The sequence below is a fragment of the Penicillium vulpinum genome, assembly GCF_028829585.1.
Source record: "Penicillium vulpinum strain IBT 29486 chromosome Unknown utg000003l_segment0_segment0, whole genome shotgun sequence".
Lineage (NCBI taxonomy): Eukaryota > Fungi > Ascomycota > Eurotiomycetes > Eurotiales > Aspergillaceae > Penicillium > Penicillium vulpinum.
Window position 1 is genome coordinate 4,554,275 of NW_026643243.1, and position 16,255 is coordinate 4,570,529.

At 48.2% G+C, this 16,255-nt stretch overlaps 6 protein-coding genes across 6 annotated transcripts; 2 read left to right on the forward strand and 4 right to left on the reverse strand.

Moving 5' to 3' along the window:
* Positions 1–681: 681 nt before the first annotated feature.
* On the reverse strand, positions 682–1,274 carry N7479_006778 (mRNA splicing protein SMD1; the record flags this gene model as incomplete). Its single annotated transcript, XM_057254472.1, has 3 exons — positions 682–995; positions 1,109–1,158; positions 1,261–1,274. 3 exons carry the CDS (start codon positions 1,272–1,274, stop codon positions 682–684), a joined length of 378 nt encoding a protein of 125 aa, XP_057108334.1.
* Positions 1,275–4,027: 2,753 nt separating this feature from the next.
* Positions 4,028–5,480, forward strand: N7479_006779 (uncharacterized protein; the record flags this gene model as incomplete). Its single annotated transcript, XM_057254473.1, has 6 exons — positions 4,028–4,401; positions 4,478–4,557; positions 4,609–4,834; positions 4,886–4,963; positions 5,028–5,087; positions 5,147–5,480. 6 exons carry the CDS (start codon positions 4,028–4,030, stop codon positions 5,478–5,480), a joined length of 1,152 nt encoding a protein of 383 aa, XP_057108335.1.
* A 371-nt stretch (positions 5,481–5,851) lies between these two features.
* Positions 5,852–8,737, forward strand: N7479_006780 (uncharacterized protein; the record flags this gene model as incomplete). Its single annotated transcript, XM_057254474.1, has 1 exon — positions 5,852–8,737. The coding sequence occupies one exon, from the start codon at positions 5,852–5,854 to the stop codon at positions 8,735–8,737; it is 2,886 nt and encodes a 961-aa protein (XP_057108336.1).
* A 633-nt stretch (positions 8,738–9,370) lies between these two features.
* N7479_006781 (anticodon-binding domain-containing protein) lies at positions 9,371–10,250 on the reverse strand (the record flags this gene model as incomplete). The annotated part of the gene is made up of 3 exons (XM_057254475.1): positions 9,371–9,484; positions 9,538–10,048; positions 10,120–10,250. The coding sequence occupies 3 exons, from the start codon at positions 10,248–10,250 to the stop codon at positions 9,371–9,373; spliced, it is 756 nt and encodes a 251-aa protein (XP_057108337.1).
* Positions 10,251–11,183: 933 nt separating this feature from the next.
* Positions 11,184–12,178, reverse strand: N7479_006782 (uncharacterized protein; the record flags this gene model as incomplete). Its single annotated transcript, XM_057254476.1, has 2 exons — positions 11,184–11,685; positions 11,739–12,178. 2 exons carry the CDS (start codon positions 12,176–12,178, stop codon positions 11,184–11,186), a joined length of 942 nt encoding a protein of 313 aa, XP_057108338.1.
* Positions 12,179–13,766: 1,588 nt separating this feature from the next.
* Positions 13,767–16,029, reverse strand: N7479_006783 (WD repeat NOL10/ENP2 family protein; the record flags this gene model as incomplete). Its single annotated transcript, XM_057254477.1, has 2 exons — positions 13,767–15,751; positions 15,813–16,029. The coding sequence occupies 2 exons, from the start codon at positions 16,027–16,029 to the stop codon at positions 13,767–13,769; spliced, it is 2,202 nt and encodes a 733-aa protein (XP_057108339.1).
* Positions 16,030–16,255: the final 226 nt, after the last annotated feature.

Here is a 16,255-nt window from a genome sequence, read left to right on the forward strand (position 1 = left end):
TAATCTCGGATGTGCTACGTGAGATTCTGCAATCACGGTGTTTTTGCCCGAGTCTATGAAGACTACAGCTGGAAAAGGGAAGAAGCTACTCCGTAGAAAACCACAAAAAATTACAAGACGGGTGAAGTATAGCCCTGACTTATGCACGGGTACTAATGTGAGACTTAAACTCGCCTACGATTTATGTTATACGTATTCGCAAATTTGTAGCTTTTCGATGTCTCTTTCGATATTGCGGTGGATCATGTCGAGTTTCCTTCCTAGATACCAAAGCCTCCCCCTAGCAATACGCTATTGTTGTCTTCGCACTCACATAGCCCAGAAGTGTGCATTGGAGGCGAAAAGAAAGATGATAGATCTAATCACAGGTAGATCGTGTGTATCCTTCTCTCTGGGGGTGATTCTGCAGTACTTTTGATAGCTAATGCTCGGCTACTTTTTCTGCCAAAGCCTTGAACTCTGAGCACATGATACTGAGGAGGGCAAATTCAGAGTGGGGGAGAAATTCCCCAGTAAAATTGCTTAATTTTTTCAATATATCACCACCCACCATCCAAATCGGGATCCCTGGCCTGGGTAGTAAAAAAGAGGAACAACAGATTGTATCCCATATGATGCAAAATCAAACCGAATTTCGAAGACAGAAACAAACGCCGGGTGATTCTCTCAAAAACAGAAAATCTAGAAACCACGTCCGCGACCACGACCGCGGGGAGGGCCTCCACGGCCTCCACGGCCTCGTGGTCCACCACGACCACCACCACGACCACGGTCTGTCTCCTTGCGTGCCTTGTTCTTTGGCTTGGGTGCGTCATCAACAAGGAGGGTATCGAGAGGAAGGCTGTCGGGGAGAATGTAATAGCGAATCGTGGAACCGCGGATGTTGATAGTGTCGAGAGAAACAGGGTCACGGCCCTTGGGGGTCATCTTGACAGCCCGGAGAGAAGTGTTCATCTGAGGAGAGACAGAAACAATAGTGCCGTGAAGGATTGTGCCTAGATGAGGGACTCGGGTTAGAGAACACAGTTCTTTCGGCCTACTTCGAGAGTTGGCATATTCGGGGAGGGACTTTGGGTTGGGTTTGCGGGGACTACGTCGGAATTCTCACCATTCTTCAGCTCAACTGTCACCGTCTCATTGGCGCATTTCATCAAAAAGCTATGAGAATCATTAGATGTTAGCAGGTATGGTTTTGATGGCGCTTGGTGCGCCAAGCGGAGCTGGTGATTACCGCGCACAAGAGAGGTAATTATCACATACCGGACGAGTTTCATTATGAATCAGTAAGCTGCAAGCTCAGGGTGGTCTTAATTTAAGAAGTTGTCAAGACACCAACAGACAGCTGGGATTGTGGGGACAAAAAGATGCGTTGGTAATGGTGATGCTGTTGGACCACAGAGTTGAGAGAAGATCTGATCGAGTGAGCTCGTCACGTGACTCATATTTAACATAATCTTGAAGTTGCGAATTTTCATGTTGGGCATATTTATAGAATCAATGATGCTGCAGTAGACTCGCCAGAATCATTTCATTTTTGACATACTAGTTCTCCATCTGTGATATGCTCAACCAAGTCCAATCTTCCAGTCCAATACAAGTATGAATTGTCACCTAGGCAAGCTTCTAGGCTATCTAAGCAAAACTAGACCTCTGATCATTATCAGAAAACAAAGCAATGTGACTCGAAATAGGGAGCTTCAGCATGTCTCGCACTTGGAAAAGTTCTATGAGCTATAACGGCTTTCATGCACTTGTTCATATGCAGGCGGGCGGTGTGTCACCGTTGCATCGTACCTAGGTATCCTATAGGATCAACGTGGGATCAACGGGAACGCCATGTTCGTATTTCTCCTGGTGTGTCTTGGGTTGTTGACCTGCATTTGGGCAGAGTGATATGTAAAGCGGAGCATATCTGCAGTCCGAACAGTCCCCATCACTTCATCACTTAGTCATTTTGATTTAAAGAAATCCATGGATCCCAGGAACTCACAAACTGAATGGGTGGGCTAAGACTATATGATTGATTTCAAATCTGTTCTATAAGCTTGATTGGCAAGATGACTAAAAGCGTTCAGACAGATTTGCGAATTATGCCAGCAGAATGAGATAGGAATGGCTGATTGTTCTATCCAATAGCACAGGCTCAATGCAAAACCTTTACCTACTTAGTACATGGTACAAGAAAGCAAGGCGTACTGAATAGTACACCCTTGTAAAAGCAGATGAGACCAACATCCTGAATCCCGAAAGATGCAGCAAAAGAAACCAAAGCAACGAAAACTACTGCATTGAAGGGGTCTGATAAAGCTGTTCCTGGCTAATTCTATCATTATAGTGTTAGTCCCAAGCCTAAGAAACTAAAGATAGGTGGTTCTTAAAAAAAATTTCAGATCATGGCCTTAGTTCCCAGGTACTTATCCAAACACAAAATGAGCAACGGTGTATTATATACATTATATAGATGCTAGTTAATATAACCAGATAACGGTGATATACGCGGATAGGTGCATTTATAGTGATCTCCAATGCAGGAAGTGTACTTTGGATGTACAAAGCAAAATGATATACAAAGTGCGGATCCCCCTGTGGAGTGAGCCGATCACCCAGTGGAATTTTGGCAAGCGCCCCAGTCTGAAGTAGTAATTATGTACCTCCATAGATACTCTATAAGTACGGAGTGTAGCATTAGGAATTGACAAATATTGAAGGCGCCAATTGTCTCCGGTAGAACACCACATCGTGTTCTCTGGGCAAATTACAATTTGTCTTGGCTGTGTTTTTCTGTGACAAGATCCACCATTCCTTACAGCTTTACCATTTTGATACACGACTGCCTACAATGGTCCAGCATTCCGGATATTGGTCCAAGACCTGTAATAAACCCAGCACAATGAATGTATTTTGAAGCTAAAATGAACCGGAAGCCGGGTCCTACTATGATCCCCTACTAGAACGGGATTTATCTGGGGCTGAAATCTTAGCATTTGCCTAGGGTGTTTAATGCTATCATTTATCTAGATGGGGACTTTGGTACTTTTTTGACTTCTTTTATTTTTTTATTCACCTTCATTTTAAAATCATAGTCATTTCCCTATAAAATCTTTTTCATGTTTTCCCAACGGCGCGTTTGTGGGGGCCAAGACTGATAGGGGGACAAGCATCGGGCCGGGGATGGCGGACTCTTGACTTCAAGCGAGTCAAGTAGTCTTTTATTTGAATTTTTCCCTTTCTTTTTTGCAGGAATTTCCGAGTATCCAGAGTATCCAGCCACACGCTAGACTATCGAGAGCGTCATGGCCCCCAATTCGCCCCCATTCACTATAATGGGGCTAGAATTCCATGCCCAGGCTAAGATTGTCTCCCCTGTTTAGGAGGATCATTACTGTACAGACGATGGCCCCAGTCGCAATCAGTCCCGAGACTTTTTTTCCCGCGTATCCTCTGTTTTACCCGTCATTTGTGGGGGTCAAAAGTAGGACTCTCGCTCGTGATAGTTCCCATCGGCCCACCTCATTTGAAGATCCTAGGATTTCTTTTCTTTTTTTTTTCTTTTTATTTTCTCACTGGGCTTTTTATGGATCAGACACCCAATAGCTTCCTATTATAGATGCAATTGGAATGGTGAACAAGCGGGTAGTGGGCACAAGTATATATTAGTAGACCCGGCACTTATCGAATGTACATATGGCGTATAAGAAATCTAGAAGTTGTTGGTTTCTGAACTTGTGGGCCAGCAAGGCTACCCAACCGGGACCTTTCAGATCATAAAACGATTGCGGGGGTCACTAGTAAACGCCCATTGTTGGATATGAGCTTTTAAATACTTCATCGCGCCCGTTCCGTGCCTCCCAATTGAAACCCCAGAAAAAGCTTCTGATTTACATTGATATACTCACATAATCGAGACACCGACCTGTATGTTGACTTCCTATCTACGAGTGCCTTCCACATTATACATTCAATCTTGGCCCCTTCCCTCTACCTCAGTACTTGCAATCTCACAGGTCTGGTACCTATATAGTTCCTAATGTTTTCCAGAGGGTCTGGCTCACAGGAACCATTTTTTACCCGCAGGAATCAATCAAATCTCCCAGTCTCAGACACGCAACCGAACCTTGGGCTTTTGTCTCCACTAATCGACTCAGTGGAAACTCCTGACTTCCCACAAGGTGTTCTTCCTGGTCCAGAATCTCACTGGCCCATTCAGAGTTCTATCTCGGCTGTGCAAAGTGACTCAACAACATTTGGACTACCACTTCCCCCACATCATTCAACAACGCTGAATACTAGCACGAGCCAGCCTCACACTCTGCTAGGCTCGAATTATCCAACGGGGCCAACAGCCCAGCCTATCGAGGACTCAACTCCTATTAAGGAAGAAATTGAGTCTGAACATCCACAGTATGTCAAGTTAAATCGTTATGAGAAACGAACTACCTAAGTAGGTTCTGTGCTGACTAGGGCATCCCCTCCACAGCGGCCTTGGCATCTCATCTTATCCCATGTCAGTAACACCAGACACTTATTTTGCTGGCTCAATGCAACAAAATCCTCATCGTACGAAGTCTATCCAGATGTAATTGAAAAGAAGTTCACTAACGCTTTCAGAATATGCGTGGACAAACCGGCCCTACCAGCCTCTGCAACCGCCAGCAGGACAAATGAGCCCACCATTTCCATCTTCACATCCGTCATATCCTTCATCGAGCTATCCAATGGGTTATCCTAATCAGCCAAACGGGCCGATGCATGGATATCAACAGCAGGGACATCAATTACCGGCGTCTTATCTCGCAGCACCTGGCAACCCTTCCCGTCACACTCAGCCTCGAAAGTAAGCTGATTAATTACCTGACCTCGGAAAAGACTGACAGTTCTGATTCAGTCCACCACTCGCCCGTCCCTTCCACCCTCAATCTGCTTCGGGCACTCCTTCTCAACCCGAGCAGCCTCTCATGACGTCGTATGTCGAATGAACTACGAAATGTAAAATGTTCGATGATCTGGTTGCTGACATCCAGGGGTAGTCCTCCTCCTTATATGATAAATCAACCTGCCTACTATTTCCCTGACGCATCAGCCATTCCGTAAGTTGAGTCGATGAACCTGAAGAATGTAGTATACTGACCGGAAATCAAAATACTAGATCGCACCCTGCCTCCATAAGCTCTCAACCACCACCGATGCCCGCCCCCGAGCCAATGTACTCTTCGCCAGAATCAGCTGCCGCCACAGACTCTGATCATCCAGTCCGAGTACTCAGCTTGCGCCCGCGACCACAATGCTGGGACCATGGCTGTAATGGCCGTGAGTTCTCAACATTTAGCAATCTCCTCCGCCACCAGCGAGAAAAGTCAGGAGTGGTAGCTAAGGCTGAATGCCCAATATGCGGTGCGGTATTTACACGCACAACAGCACGTAACATCCATGTTGCGCAGGGCAAGTGTAAAAGCTCAGGCGGGGAATCATCCACGGAGTAGATGGTATACGCACAATTTTGATTTCGGCGTTAAAGTAAAGGTGGTGTGGGCTCTAGCGGGACTGGATTCCTTATTATGTATGGTTATTTTGGGGGAGCCAAAAATTCTCTGAGAGAAAAGGCTTGATGTCTAATAGAACTTCTCATACATACAATTTCTTGGCACCGGATAAATAGCGGCCACGTGATGATTCGGCCCGTGCCATTTGTGAGTCAGTTAAACTGCACTACATCACATATCATTCAATAATTCTACTACAAGAATGCCTTATATTTCTCGAGTTTTTTTAGAATTGCTTTATCTATCTCCATACCTGTGTTTATTACCAATAACTCTGTTACCAGGCTTTGAATTGTAACAGTGCTAATACCATGGCATCCATCTTCACTTATGACCCTGACCCACCTCGGGTGTCCTCCCCATGGTCAACTTCAGGATCATCAACTCCCCAAATCAATGCACATGGTAGTCGGGGTTTAGCTATCCGCACGCGTTCCAGTGCCACTCCACTACGCGTCGACCCTGACTTATTATCTAACTATGGAATTTCCAAACTTGAACCCGAGCCCCAAGAGGGTCCCACTGAGTACAAAGTGCACCTTCTGCTTCGACCCAGGCGCCCCTATGTCTCAATGTCGACTGGGCATGTAATAGCTGGCTCATATCACCACAATTATCGGATCATCCCAAACACGTCTATCTCTGCCTCCCCAGGTTTGGAACCAACCCCAAGACCCATGCAAGCCAAATCTAGCCAGAGCCGCCATCAAAGACTACAGGGGTTGACTACCCAGCTGCTATGGCGACTGCAACAATCCTCACCTTTTCACTCATCCACTACGTCTAATCTTGTGGTGCCTGTTCTTCCCGAGGCAGCCCTGGAATTGGGTGTGCCCTCTAAACCTGCTCGCTTGCTTCCCGGTCTTGAAGAGAGTCAAGGTGCCTTGTATGAAATCGGCGTCGGCGATGATGGCACTTTTGTAGGCCTCACGCAAGATGAGTTGGATGAGAGCATGACCAATCTCCAGGCTATGGCTGCTAGCCTTGGGTGTAAAGTTGAGATTCTTCGTCGGGTTGTGGTTGGAAGCTGTGAATGGGCTGAAGACTCGCAATCTGCAACTGTGGACCAAACTAAAAACAATACCGAAAGTCTCTGGGTTGCCGAGGCTCTGGTTAGTCCCGACCTGGACTTCTACAATATCTCTCCGGTAAAATCCAAGAACGACACAGAGACTGCTGCACACCCCGAATTTGGCAACGCATCGGTCATGGACGAGGATTACTCCCACACAGAGCAGATTCGCATTTCTCTCGCAGGTCCAAGCACCGCAGGAAAGTCTTCTTTGTTGGGTACATTGACTTCGTCTGTGCTTGATAATGGAAGAGGCAAAAGCAGGTTGAGTCTGCTCAAGCATCGGCACGAAATCTCATCGGGGATTACCAGTTCAGTTGCGCAGGAATTGATTGGGTACACGGATGAGGTACCACCCACTGTGATCAACTACGCTTCCGGTAATGTTGCCGGCTGGGATGATATTCATGCCGCTTCAAAGGGAGGTCGCTTGGCCTTCGTTTCCGATCTACCCGGCTCTGTTCGATATTTAAAATCTACCCTACGAGGAATTGTCAGCTGGGCCCCACATTATGTGATGCTTTGCATTCCAGCAAATTGCGATGCTGAGACACCCGGCGGCGAACAGGGAGGAACTGAACAGTCAGATATTGATACGTGTTTGTCGTATCTCGAACTTTGCTTAAAGTTAGAGGTTCCTGTGTTGATTGTCATTACCAAATTGGACGTTGCTTCCCGCAGCGGACTACGAGACAATCTCGGAAGAGTTCTATCTGCGCTTAAAACAGTTGGACGCCTACCTGCAATGTTACCTGCGTCGCCTGCAGGTGACAAACCCCTTGACCTTCAGCAAGTCAGCACGCTGGACAGTACCCAAGTACAGAAAGTGTGCGTGGAAGCTGATGGGAAATGGGCACGCACCGTACCTATCATGCTTACCAGTGCTGTGGATGGCTCTGGCATTGGAAAACTCCATGCCTTCCTTAGATCTCTTCCCATTCCCACACAACCCTCTCAGAGAACTATTCAAGTCCCGAAAGAGCTAACAATGCCCTCTCACAGCTCCGTTAATATCTTTGATGTGGACGAAGTGTTTGCAATCCCACCTTCCAAAGTCTATTCACTAGACTCAGAGAAGGGCAGCCAAGAAAACCGCGGTATGGTTCTCTGCGGCCTAGTCCGCCACGGGAATATTTCTATCGGCGACGAAATGGTCATTGGCCCCATCTTAGTGGATGTTCCAAATGACCAAGGCAATGAGCCCCAACCACCCGGAGCGTCACTGTCCCGGAGTGGGCCCGGATCTTCGGGTGATCTCCCGGCATCCTTCCCGCAGATCTCATTGTCCGGCAAAGATTCACAAGCCAGGTGGCAGCGTATCCGCGTTGTCAGTGTAAGAGACCTCCGGCTTCCTGTGCGCCGCCTAATTACAGACCAAGTCGGAACCATCGGAATCGAACCCATCGGGTTCTCAGAGGATGGCCGTCTACCGCGTTTTGGCCGGATCCGCAAGGGCATGATTCTCTCAAACTTCCACGCCCCACTCTCGTGCTCAAACGGCACCTTGCCTGGCTCCTCGTTATTAGCACTGCCCTTCCACACGGGCTTTACCGCCACCTTCCGGTCCACCGAGTTTTCAGCTCCAAATTCGCCCCCACTCTTGCTTGGCGGTAACGCTATTGCCTACATCGCGAACATTCGAGCTACTGTCCGTGTCATTTGCATGGCATTAACTGGGACAGGCGAGGAGCCAATTTCCGAACCTCCTTCTCCGTCGGAGCCTGAATTCTTCAGCTTTGACGGCGATGCTACAACAAACAATAATATGGATGGCGCAGGTGATGCAGTTCGTCGCCGTCCCTCGGCAACAGATATCCGCAAAGTAATGTCTGGTGCTACCTCTACCTCTATTGTTGGAGCTGCTTCTTCTGCAGAAGCCCTGAAAGAGGACGTCAAGATTACCTTTGCGCTAGTATCGTCCATTGAATGGGTGGAACTTGGGTCTCAGGTTCTCGTTATGCCTGGTGTCTCCATGGCGTCTGCCCTATCCCAATCTGCGGCCACGATAGCATCTGCGCCTAGCTCTATCTCTGCTTCTGGGATGGCGCCCATGTCAGGGTTGGAAGGTTTTGTGGGGACTGTATGTGAGGTGATTCCTGGGAGACTTCCAGTTACGGAGAGCTAGACTGAAGTCTTGCAAATATCTCACGGCAATTGATGACATACTTCTTCTCTTCTAGTATTTGTGAGCGTCTTTTCGAGCACTTTGATCCAACGCCATCTAGATATCTGCTTTCAATGTTCATAGCGGGTTTGGGGTGTTTTTTTTTTTCTTTCGTTTTTATGTATTCTCATGTTCATCAATAACTCGAGTCTTATTAACTTGTCAAAATAGGACCCATTTACACAAGTTCTAATGGTTGAAGAGTGCAATATCATTGTCTTAAGAAAGTGTTATCGTAGCAATTGGCTAAGTCACTATGAATTGTCTAGTATTCTCGGCTTGAGCGCACCGACCCGCCCAAAAACAAGACACAAGGCAAATAAGTTGGTAGCAAGACAAACGGTCCAACTTAATGGCAAGTAGATATAGTTTCTTAATAAGGCAGGCCATTCCCCAAACACAGGCGGTCAAGAGCGCGCAGTGTCCCGTCGGATCCGCTTTCAAATCATCTCTATCCCATTGCAATATCGTTTTTGGTTTGGGTATTTCCATCAGCTTTGTTAATCAAGTGCCACAAGACGCTCGAATCAACGCCATACCTATCCATGATTTTATCAGAGGACTGCGTTTCTGATATGTGCATGATTAGGCACATTATCCACCTTTGCGCTGGTCGTTAGGGACGCTGGGGTGACGAGAGAAGGTGCTAGTCGAGCCGATGGTGGCACTGGCATTGCGAAGCTCAATCTTCTTGCGCTCCATCTCGAGCTAGGTTCCACACTGTTAGCTCTATTTATTTTAAGAATAGTTAGACAACTTACGACTTTGCGCACTCGCGCAAGAGCAGCAGTATCGCCCTCCACAATCGAACGACAATCATCAACGCGGTAAGGAGCGGCAATTGTCACAGCATCGGCCACGATAATGTTGTGGCCGTTCCATCGCGCGGGCATGGTGCGGCTAAAAGCATCAAATAAGTCCTGGGCCTGAGTAGTGACGCCCTTACCACGACGCGCCTCACGGTCAAGCGCTTCACCGATAGCCTTCGACTCGCGGGCCTTCAGCGCACGGGTGTCGAGTGCTTGGATTGTGGGTTGTGCATCCGTGAATGAGGACGAGTTGGAGCTCGAGGGTGGGGCGAGGGCGAGGAGCTGGAAGTTCTGGATGCGCGAGATGGGGATCACACGGTAGTCGCCGTTCTGCGCCTGTTTGGCGTCACCGGGGTTGGGCGCGGGGGCCGTGTTGATGGCCACAAGATTCGTGATCGGGCATGCCGTGAACAGCGTGCCTTCGAAAGTCGATTGGGTTGGCTGTGCGGTCGTAATACGCACGCTAAAACACGAGAACGGAATAAATCAGCGCTGCGACTATTTATACACCATCGTTTGGTAGATAAGACTCACCGGGCACCGATCGCCCCGCTCAGTGCTGCCTCCATAGCCACTGTAGTTGTCGCCATCCCGGGGCCTACTGCGTTACCAGATTGTTTCTGCGCAGAGGCCTTTACTGGAACTTGGCGCTTGTTCTCCGCCATAAACCTATAGCTCTAGCCTCCACGTATGAGCTGCTCGGCAACCACAATAGGCTGATCCCCCGCAGATGAAAGAGAGTCCCGTTGACTGTTTGTAGCGCAGTGGTCGAGTCCTATATGGGGTCAGGACATTGGAAGTAGATCAGCACAGATTTAAGTCGGCTTGCCCTGCGAGGAGCTATTGCACCCCGAATTGTTGATAGAGGGTGGGCTGGACGGTGCTGTCAATCGGTTCCTCTGTTGAGAAACGAGCGTGGTTCAAGCGGAGCAGGTAAACTGGCACGGCCCCAAAAGAAGAGAACAGAAAACAAGCACCACACCCAAACCAGGAATTTATGGAAGAACAATGGGCTCGAGGGCTCCCGATTAGATGGCAGGGTCGACGTTGCACGAATGCCCTTTTGGGTTTAGTGCTAACATTCGATTACTTCATCGTCGCCTCAGGCAACGATCTATATAAAACAACAAAAATCAACAAAAACCACGATCTCATCTATTGATTCTATCATGAACCGGTTATTGAAACAGAACATTTCATGCTATAGGATTTGAAATTTCTAACATGTGCCTTACTGATCGTACCATGTTCCAATATACATGTCCAATATATTGCTGCTGTCTCTAATACGGGCGGGTATCGCCATCCAGTCCATGAAAAGAAGATCTATCGCATTTACTGTACAAATGACATGTATAATTATGAATTAATTATGGGGACTATCGGAGTTTTCTTTTCTAAAAAAAAGACATAAATTCAATGCGTGCAGATTTCGAGCATGGCCTCCAAGCAGGACTCATTGCAGGAGACCGATTTATAACAGTCCACCATTCATGACCGTTGGCGCCTATAATAATTTAGAGATAGAACGTCTACTCTTTACCTCCCTTCTATAATGAACATCAATGATGCTTGAATTTCACATTACTAAAGACCTATTAAAGGATAATCATAGCTACACCTAATGCCACCGCAACAGTCAAGCCTCCGATAAGCGCATCAAATTTATCCAAAGTAGACGCTCTGTTACCGAGTCTATACGCAGCGTTCGACGTAGAAGCAGCAGTTCCCGTAGCCTCGGAGCTAGCAGTTCTAGTTCCAGTCTCAGTCCCAGTAGAGATGGTACTGGTAGACCCACCCGTAACCCCAGCTGCCTCCAGATCAGACCGATGGTGCACTATAGTAATTATAGGAACATAAGAGATCGCCACTAACACACTCTCGACTCCATGGGGGAAAGATATGGAATAAGTCGACGTAGTAGCGCTCACAAATGAGTGCACATCGTAGGTATTTGTCTCCGTGATGCCGGAATACACATTTGTTCTGGTCACCTTTGCCCAATTGTAGTCTCTGTCCACATAGACCTCACAACCAACGCTGGGCTTGTAGGTAGGGACTTGAGCAAAACATTGGCCGAGACCATCTGGTGTCATGGAGCTAGGGGAATGAATTAGCTCAAGTTCGTTGTAATCAAAGGGATGCTGACTTACCTGGGACAGCAAAGCGCCATCGTCTGACTCGGCTCCAACATACTCGCCAAAAGGGTCACGGGCTCCTCATAATACGGAATCTTATCCTCTGACGTGGTCAAAAATCCCGAAGTGCTCAGCGACCTATCATCGCGTGCAGCCATACCAATTGTCTTCCAGCCGGAAGGACAGTGCAATCCTGGCGAGTAGTATCCAGCAGAACCGACCCATTTTATCTCATCGTACCAAGTCGCCGACGTGGTCGTGCCAGGCGGCATGCAGTCCCAGTCGCTCGTTGATGTAGGACAGGCGACTTGGAATTGGGCGTAGGTATAATCATCGATCGAGGCGAGGGAGAGTCTATCCGTCGCGGTACAGCTGGGCGCCGGGGTAAATGTTGTTGTTATGGGGCCGTAGTTTTCGAAGGTCCAGTCTCCGCCGGCGACGGATGCGGTAGTCATGATCGCGAAAGCTATACAATCCCGACGTTTATTAAGCTCCTAGCAGGAAAATACTAAGTATCCTCTCAGAAAAGGAGATTCGTGTAGTCAGCGCGCATCCTGTGGTTTTTCAGCCACAGACTACGTAAACTTGGTTTGTTAAATTACAATCACTAGTTAGTACATAGTGGTCTTGGAAATGATCGAATGAAGCTTAACGTGCTTGGCTTTCGGTGGTTAATCTCCTTCGTTCCTCTTGCTAGCCAAAAAAACACCGGCCTGCCCGGCTCGGCAAAGACCGAGTCAAGTATCTTGTACATAGATGTTTAGGCTAGGACTGGCTGAGATTAGTGATATCTTACATGGTCGTATGGGGATGCGTTCTTGCCCCTGACTTTTGGGCTTCTAAGGCTCTGGGTGGGGTTAAGCGAGGTACAACATATAGACTAGTGATTCCCCTCACATGTGGGATTTATACCTAGAAAGAGTACGCGCGACAAATCGTCTTTTGTGAACATCAGTGGAATATCAGAAGTTGTTTACGATAGCCGCATAGGCTGCCCACCCGATGACTCCAATGGCAGGAACCGCAACAGTGACCAACCTGATTTATCACTCTAGTGGCCACCGGCTGAATGAATTGAGCAACGATAGCCTAGAATCTCGCAGGCTCATTACGGACATACTTGGTCGGGAATTTGCATATCAAGGAACGGACAGACCTGCTCCCAGCCGAGTCCATCTTCGAGTCTGATATGACAGAGACGGTCGGCTGGGATTGTTCTTTAGCCATTTCGATGCTATAGAGGTCAGTGAACACACTGCAAGAACTAAGGGATACCACATACTACTCGATGTACGCACTTGGTTGAATTTCTTCACTTTGACATTCAGAGCACTGGGCAGAATTCCAAGCTGCGGTAGTGGGCTGACTGTATGCGAGTGATGAGAGGGTTGAGGAATTAGAAGATAGGAATCTGTAGGTTCCTCTTGACTATAACTCTCATCCCAGGTTATTTTGGTAACTTGGATTTATTGGACGTAGAAGTTTATTTTATGATAGTTTGTGATTGGGTGCAGATTTTTGATTTATTTTCGTATTTTATGACTAGGTATAATATTGGAAGGGAGTCTGAAGAGAAGAATAGGGGGAAAACATAACTGAATGATATTCAAGATTGTTGGCATCGCTTTTGAGACATTAAGATACAGAGTGGTCATTCAAAAAAATATGTGCACCAGAACTTTGAATTCCCGGGCGTCACACCGAAGCTGTCTATGATGATGAGATAGTGTGCAAATAGGGTATTGGAAAAGTTGCCGTAGGTTCAAAAAAATGCGGCCCTGGGATCAAGACAGCAGCACTTCGTATAGCGCCTAATTGCACATGAGAGCAATCAAGGTCGCCAATGAGATTGGTCCTAGTCTCCGACAGTAGTTCAGCCAGAAGCTGACAGGCGTGCCTATAAAAAGGCCCTACGCGCTGAGTGGAAGGCGGAAAGGCGAAGAGCATGGTTCGTAGACCTTGGGTGAGAAAACTTCTTGGCTGGACAAGGTTGTATGGTGTCAAGGAAATAGCACAAAAAAAAGCCAATAACGACAAGACATATTACATCTTGCGGAAGGCGTTGTTGGAAGCACTGCGGCGTTCCTTTGACCGGAACGATGTGTCGGTCTTGTCGTAGCGCACTTCGGGGGCAGCGCGCTTCGGTTTCCCGGCCGGATTGAAGCTGATCTCTTGCTCGCCGACTACACCAACCCGTCGTGCAGGCTTTTGTTTCGATTTCATGTTCTGTGCACGGGAGCCGAAGGAGCGGTCTCGGGTGGAGTGGGTTTGGTTTGAGGAAGATACTTGCATACGAGGCGGAGGCCGCTTCGTCCGCTTGTAGTCTGCAGAAGAGATCTTTTTGGAAGCTGCTGCCTTCGCGGGTTTTTCTGCCTCGCTGTCGGAATCGGAATCGGAGCTTGAACCGGGCACATCGTCGATGGCTTCTTGCTCGACTGCCGTCAAGCCACGCTCCTTTCTCGAAGCTGATGGGGCAGCAGCAGCCTGGGGAACCGTACTGGGGTTCAGCAACTGGAATTCGCGTGAGGTCTCGTCGACAGCGAAATCTTGGTCCTCGAACAGCTGGGCGAAACGGCCACCGCTCAATAAATTCTTCTCCTCGCCCACAGAAGGAGTGGTTGCAGCAGCATCGACCATTTCTTGGTCGCCTGAGCCTTCCAGTAGACGTTTGGCATGCTTGCGCTCCCTCTTCTCCTCCGCACTCAACATCCTTTCTGCCAGTCTCCTGTTCACCTTGACAGCGACCTTCTTCTTGCCGCGGATGCGGCTCTCCCTCTCCTTGTTCATAATTTCGGCCACCTTCTTCGCTCTGGGGTTCTCTGTGTCGGGGAACAACCCAGTAATAGAGTTATAAACAAAGTTCGACACCTGGTAACCCTTAGAGTAAGGTACCATCTTTCCTGACTGCATATAGGATGCCAAATCAATGGGGTCTCCGCCTGCCTTGATGAGCTTGGCATCCCATTTCGCGACCTCTTCACTCGGCACAAGCGTGAAGCCGGGCCAAACTGAACCAGACTGGGCAGATTTGAATGCGCTAGGGTCATTAGGATCCTCAGCCATCTCCTCAACCAGGTTGTCCAAGAATGAGCACCATTTCGGCGCTGGGCCAAGCTGTGGAATGAAGAATGAGTGCTGCTGTCGGCCTTCATTGGCTGTGAGGAGCATGCCGCTATCCTTGCACCAGGCAACAGAATTGATATCAACAGCTGGTTCAACAGAGGTCCAAGGTTTTTCATCTTCGATATCCCAGAGCTTGATGATGCGCTTATCGGCGGAGAGCAATTTGGGTTCAATTGTCGCAGCTTGTGTTGCAGATGACTGCTCGAGGAATTGGAGAGTGTGGATAGGGAACCCATATCCTTGGTCCTTGACCTGGAAGGGAACGGGGGAACGCAAATCGTAGAGGTGAATAAGACCATTAGACGAGCCAGTTCCAAGGCTCATACCGGAGCGATTGAATTCTAAAGCTGTGATCTCTGCTCGCTCATCGTGTATTCCAACTGGTGCGGGTGGACGCAGCACACCTGCGCGTCCCTTGGCCCTAGGATCCCATAGCTCAACTGTCCCCAATGAAGTTCCGAAGGCCAACAAATTATGACTCTGCTCCGCAATAGCACCAGTGTTGACTGACCCTGTGTTAATTCCACCTTGGAGAGTTCCACCGCCGGTCGATGTAAAATCGTCACCTCCGACGTCAATCTCAAAACTCCGCATGTATCTGCCTAACTCCAAGTTCAATCGGTAGACCTCTCCCATGCCGTCCTGATTAACACCAACTGCAGGAACCAGCACCTCAGTTGACTGGCGGTCGTAGACAAGGTCACGCCCATATCGGGGAAGTCTGGTGGTGTAATGACAGCCTGAGGGTGTGTGGAACTCAAGAGATCTATCAGACTGGAGGTGGAGAGATTTGGTGTAATCTGAAGATAGTAGGATGAATGTGGTGTTGAGGGAACTGGTATGGCGCGCCCATGAAAGGGACAATTGTGGAAGGTAGTGGGTGTGAATTTGTGGCTTGTAAGTTCCTACGAGCAATAGTGTTAGGATATGTGCTCTCAAAAAAAGATGAGGATCAGTAGTACGAACCTGTGCTCATAACCCATTCTCCATCCTCACTGGCTCGGATACATTGACTTGCTTCCTCAAATTCAAAGTCTTGAAGTAATTCAACCCGATTCGCATACTCGGGGTCATTTTTCAAGCTGCGCTTTCGCCGTCTAGCAAGCCATTCGGGAAGCGGGCGAGCACTGTCTGAGCCCGAGATGGTATATACCGGGACCTCGGACGGATTGGACAGCTTCATGCTGGTCTATTCTGGCGCAAAGAAGGCCAAGCCAGTTGTTTTGGGGTGATCTGCAACTTATTTGCAACCTATCGGTCTCGGCGAAAGCAAACCTGCAAAAGATAAAAAAAAAAACTGCGATAAAAAGCCGCTGATAGCGATCACGTGATAAATGGGCCTGGTGATTGGCCCCGAGTTGTCCCTGGCGAACGTCCCCCGGAATTACGCATTTCAACTTTCTGTTGAC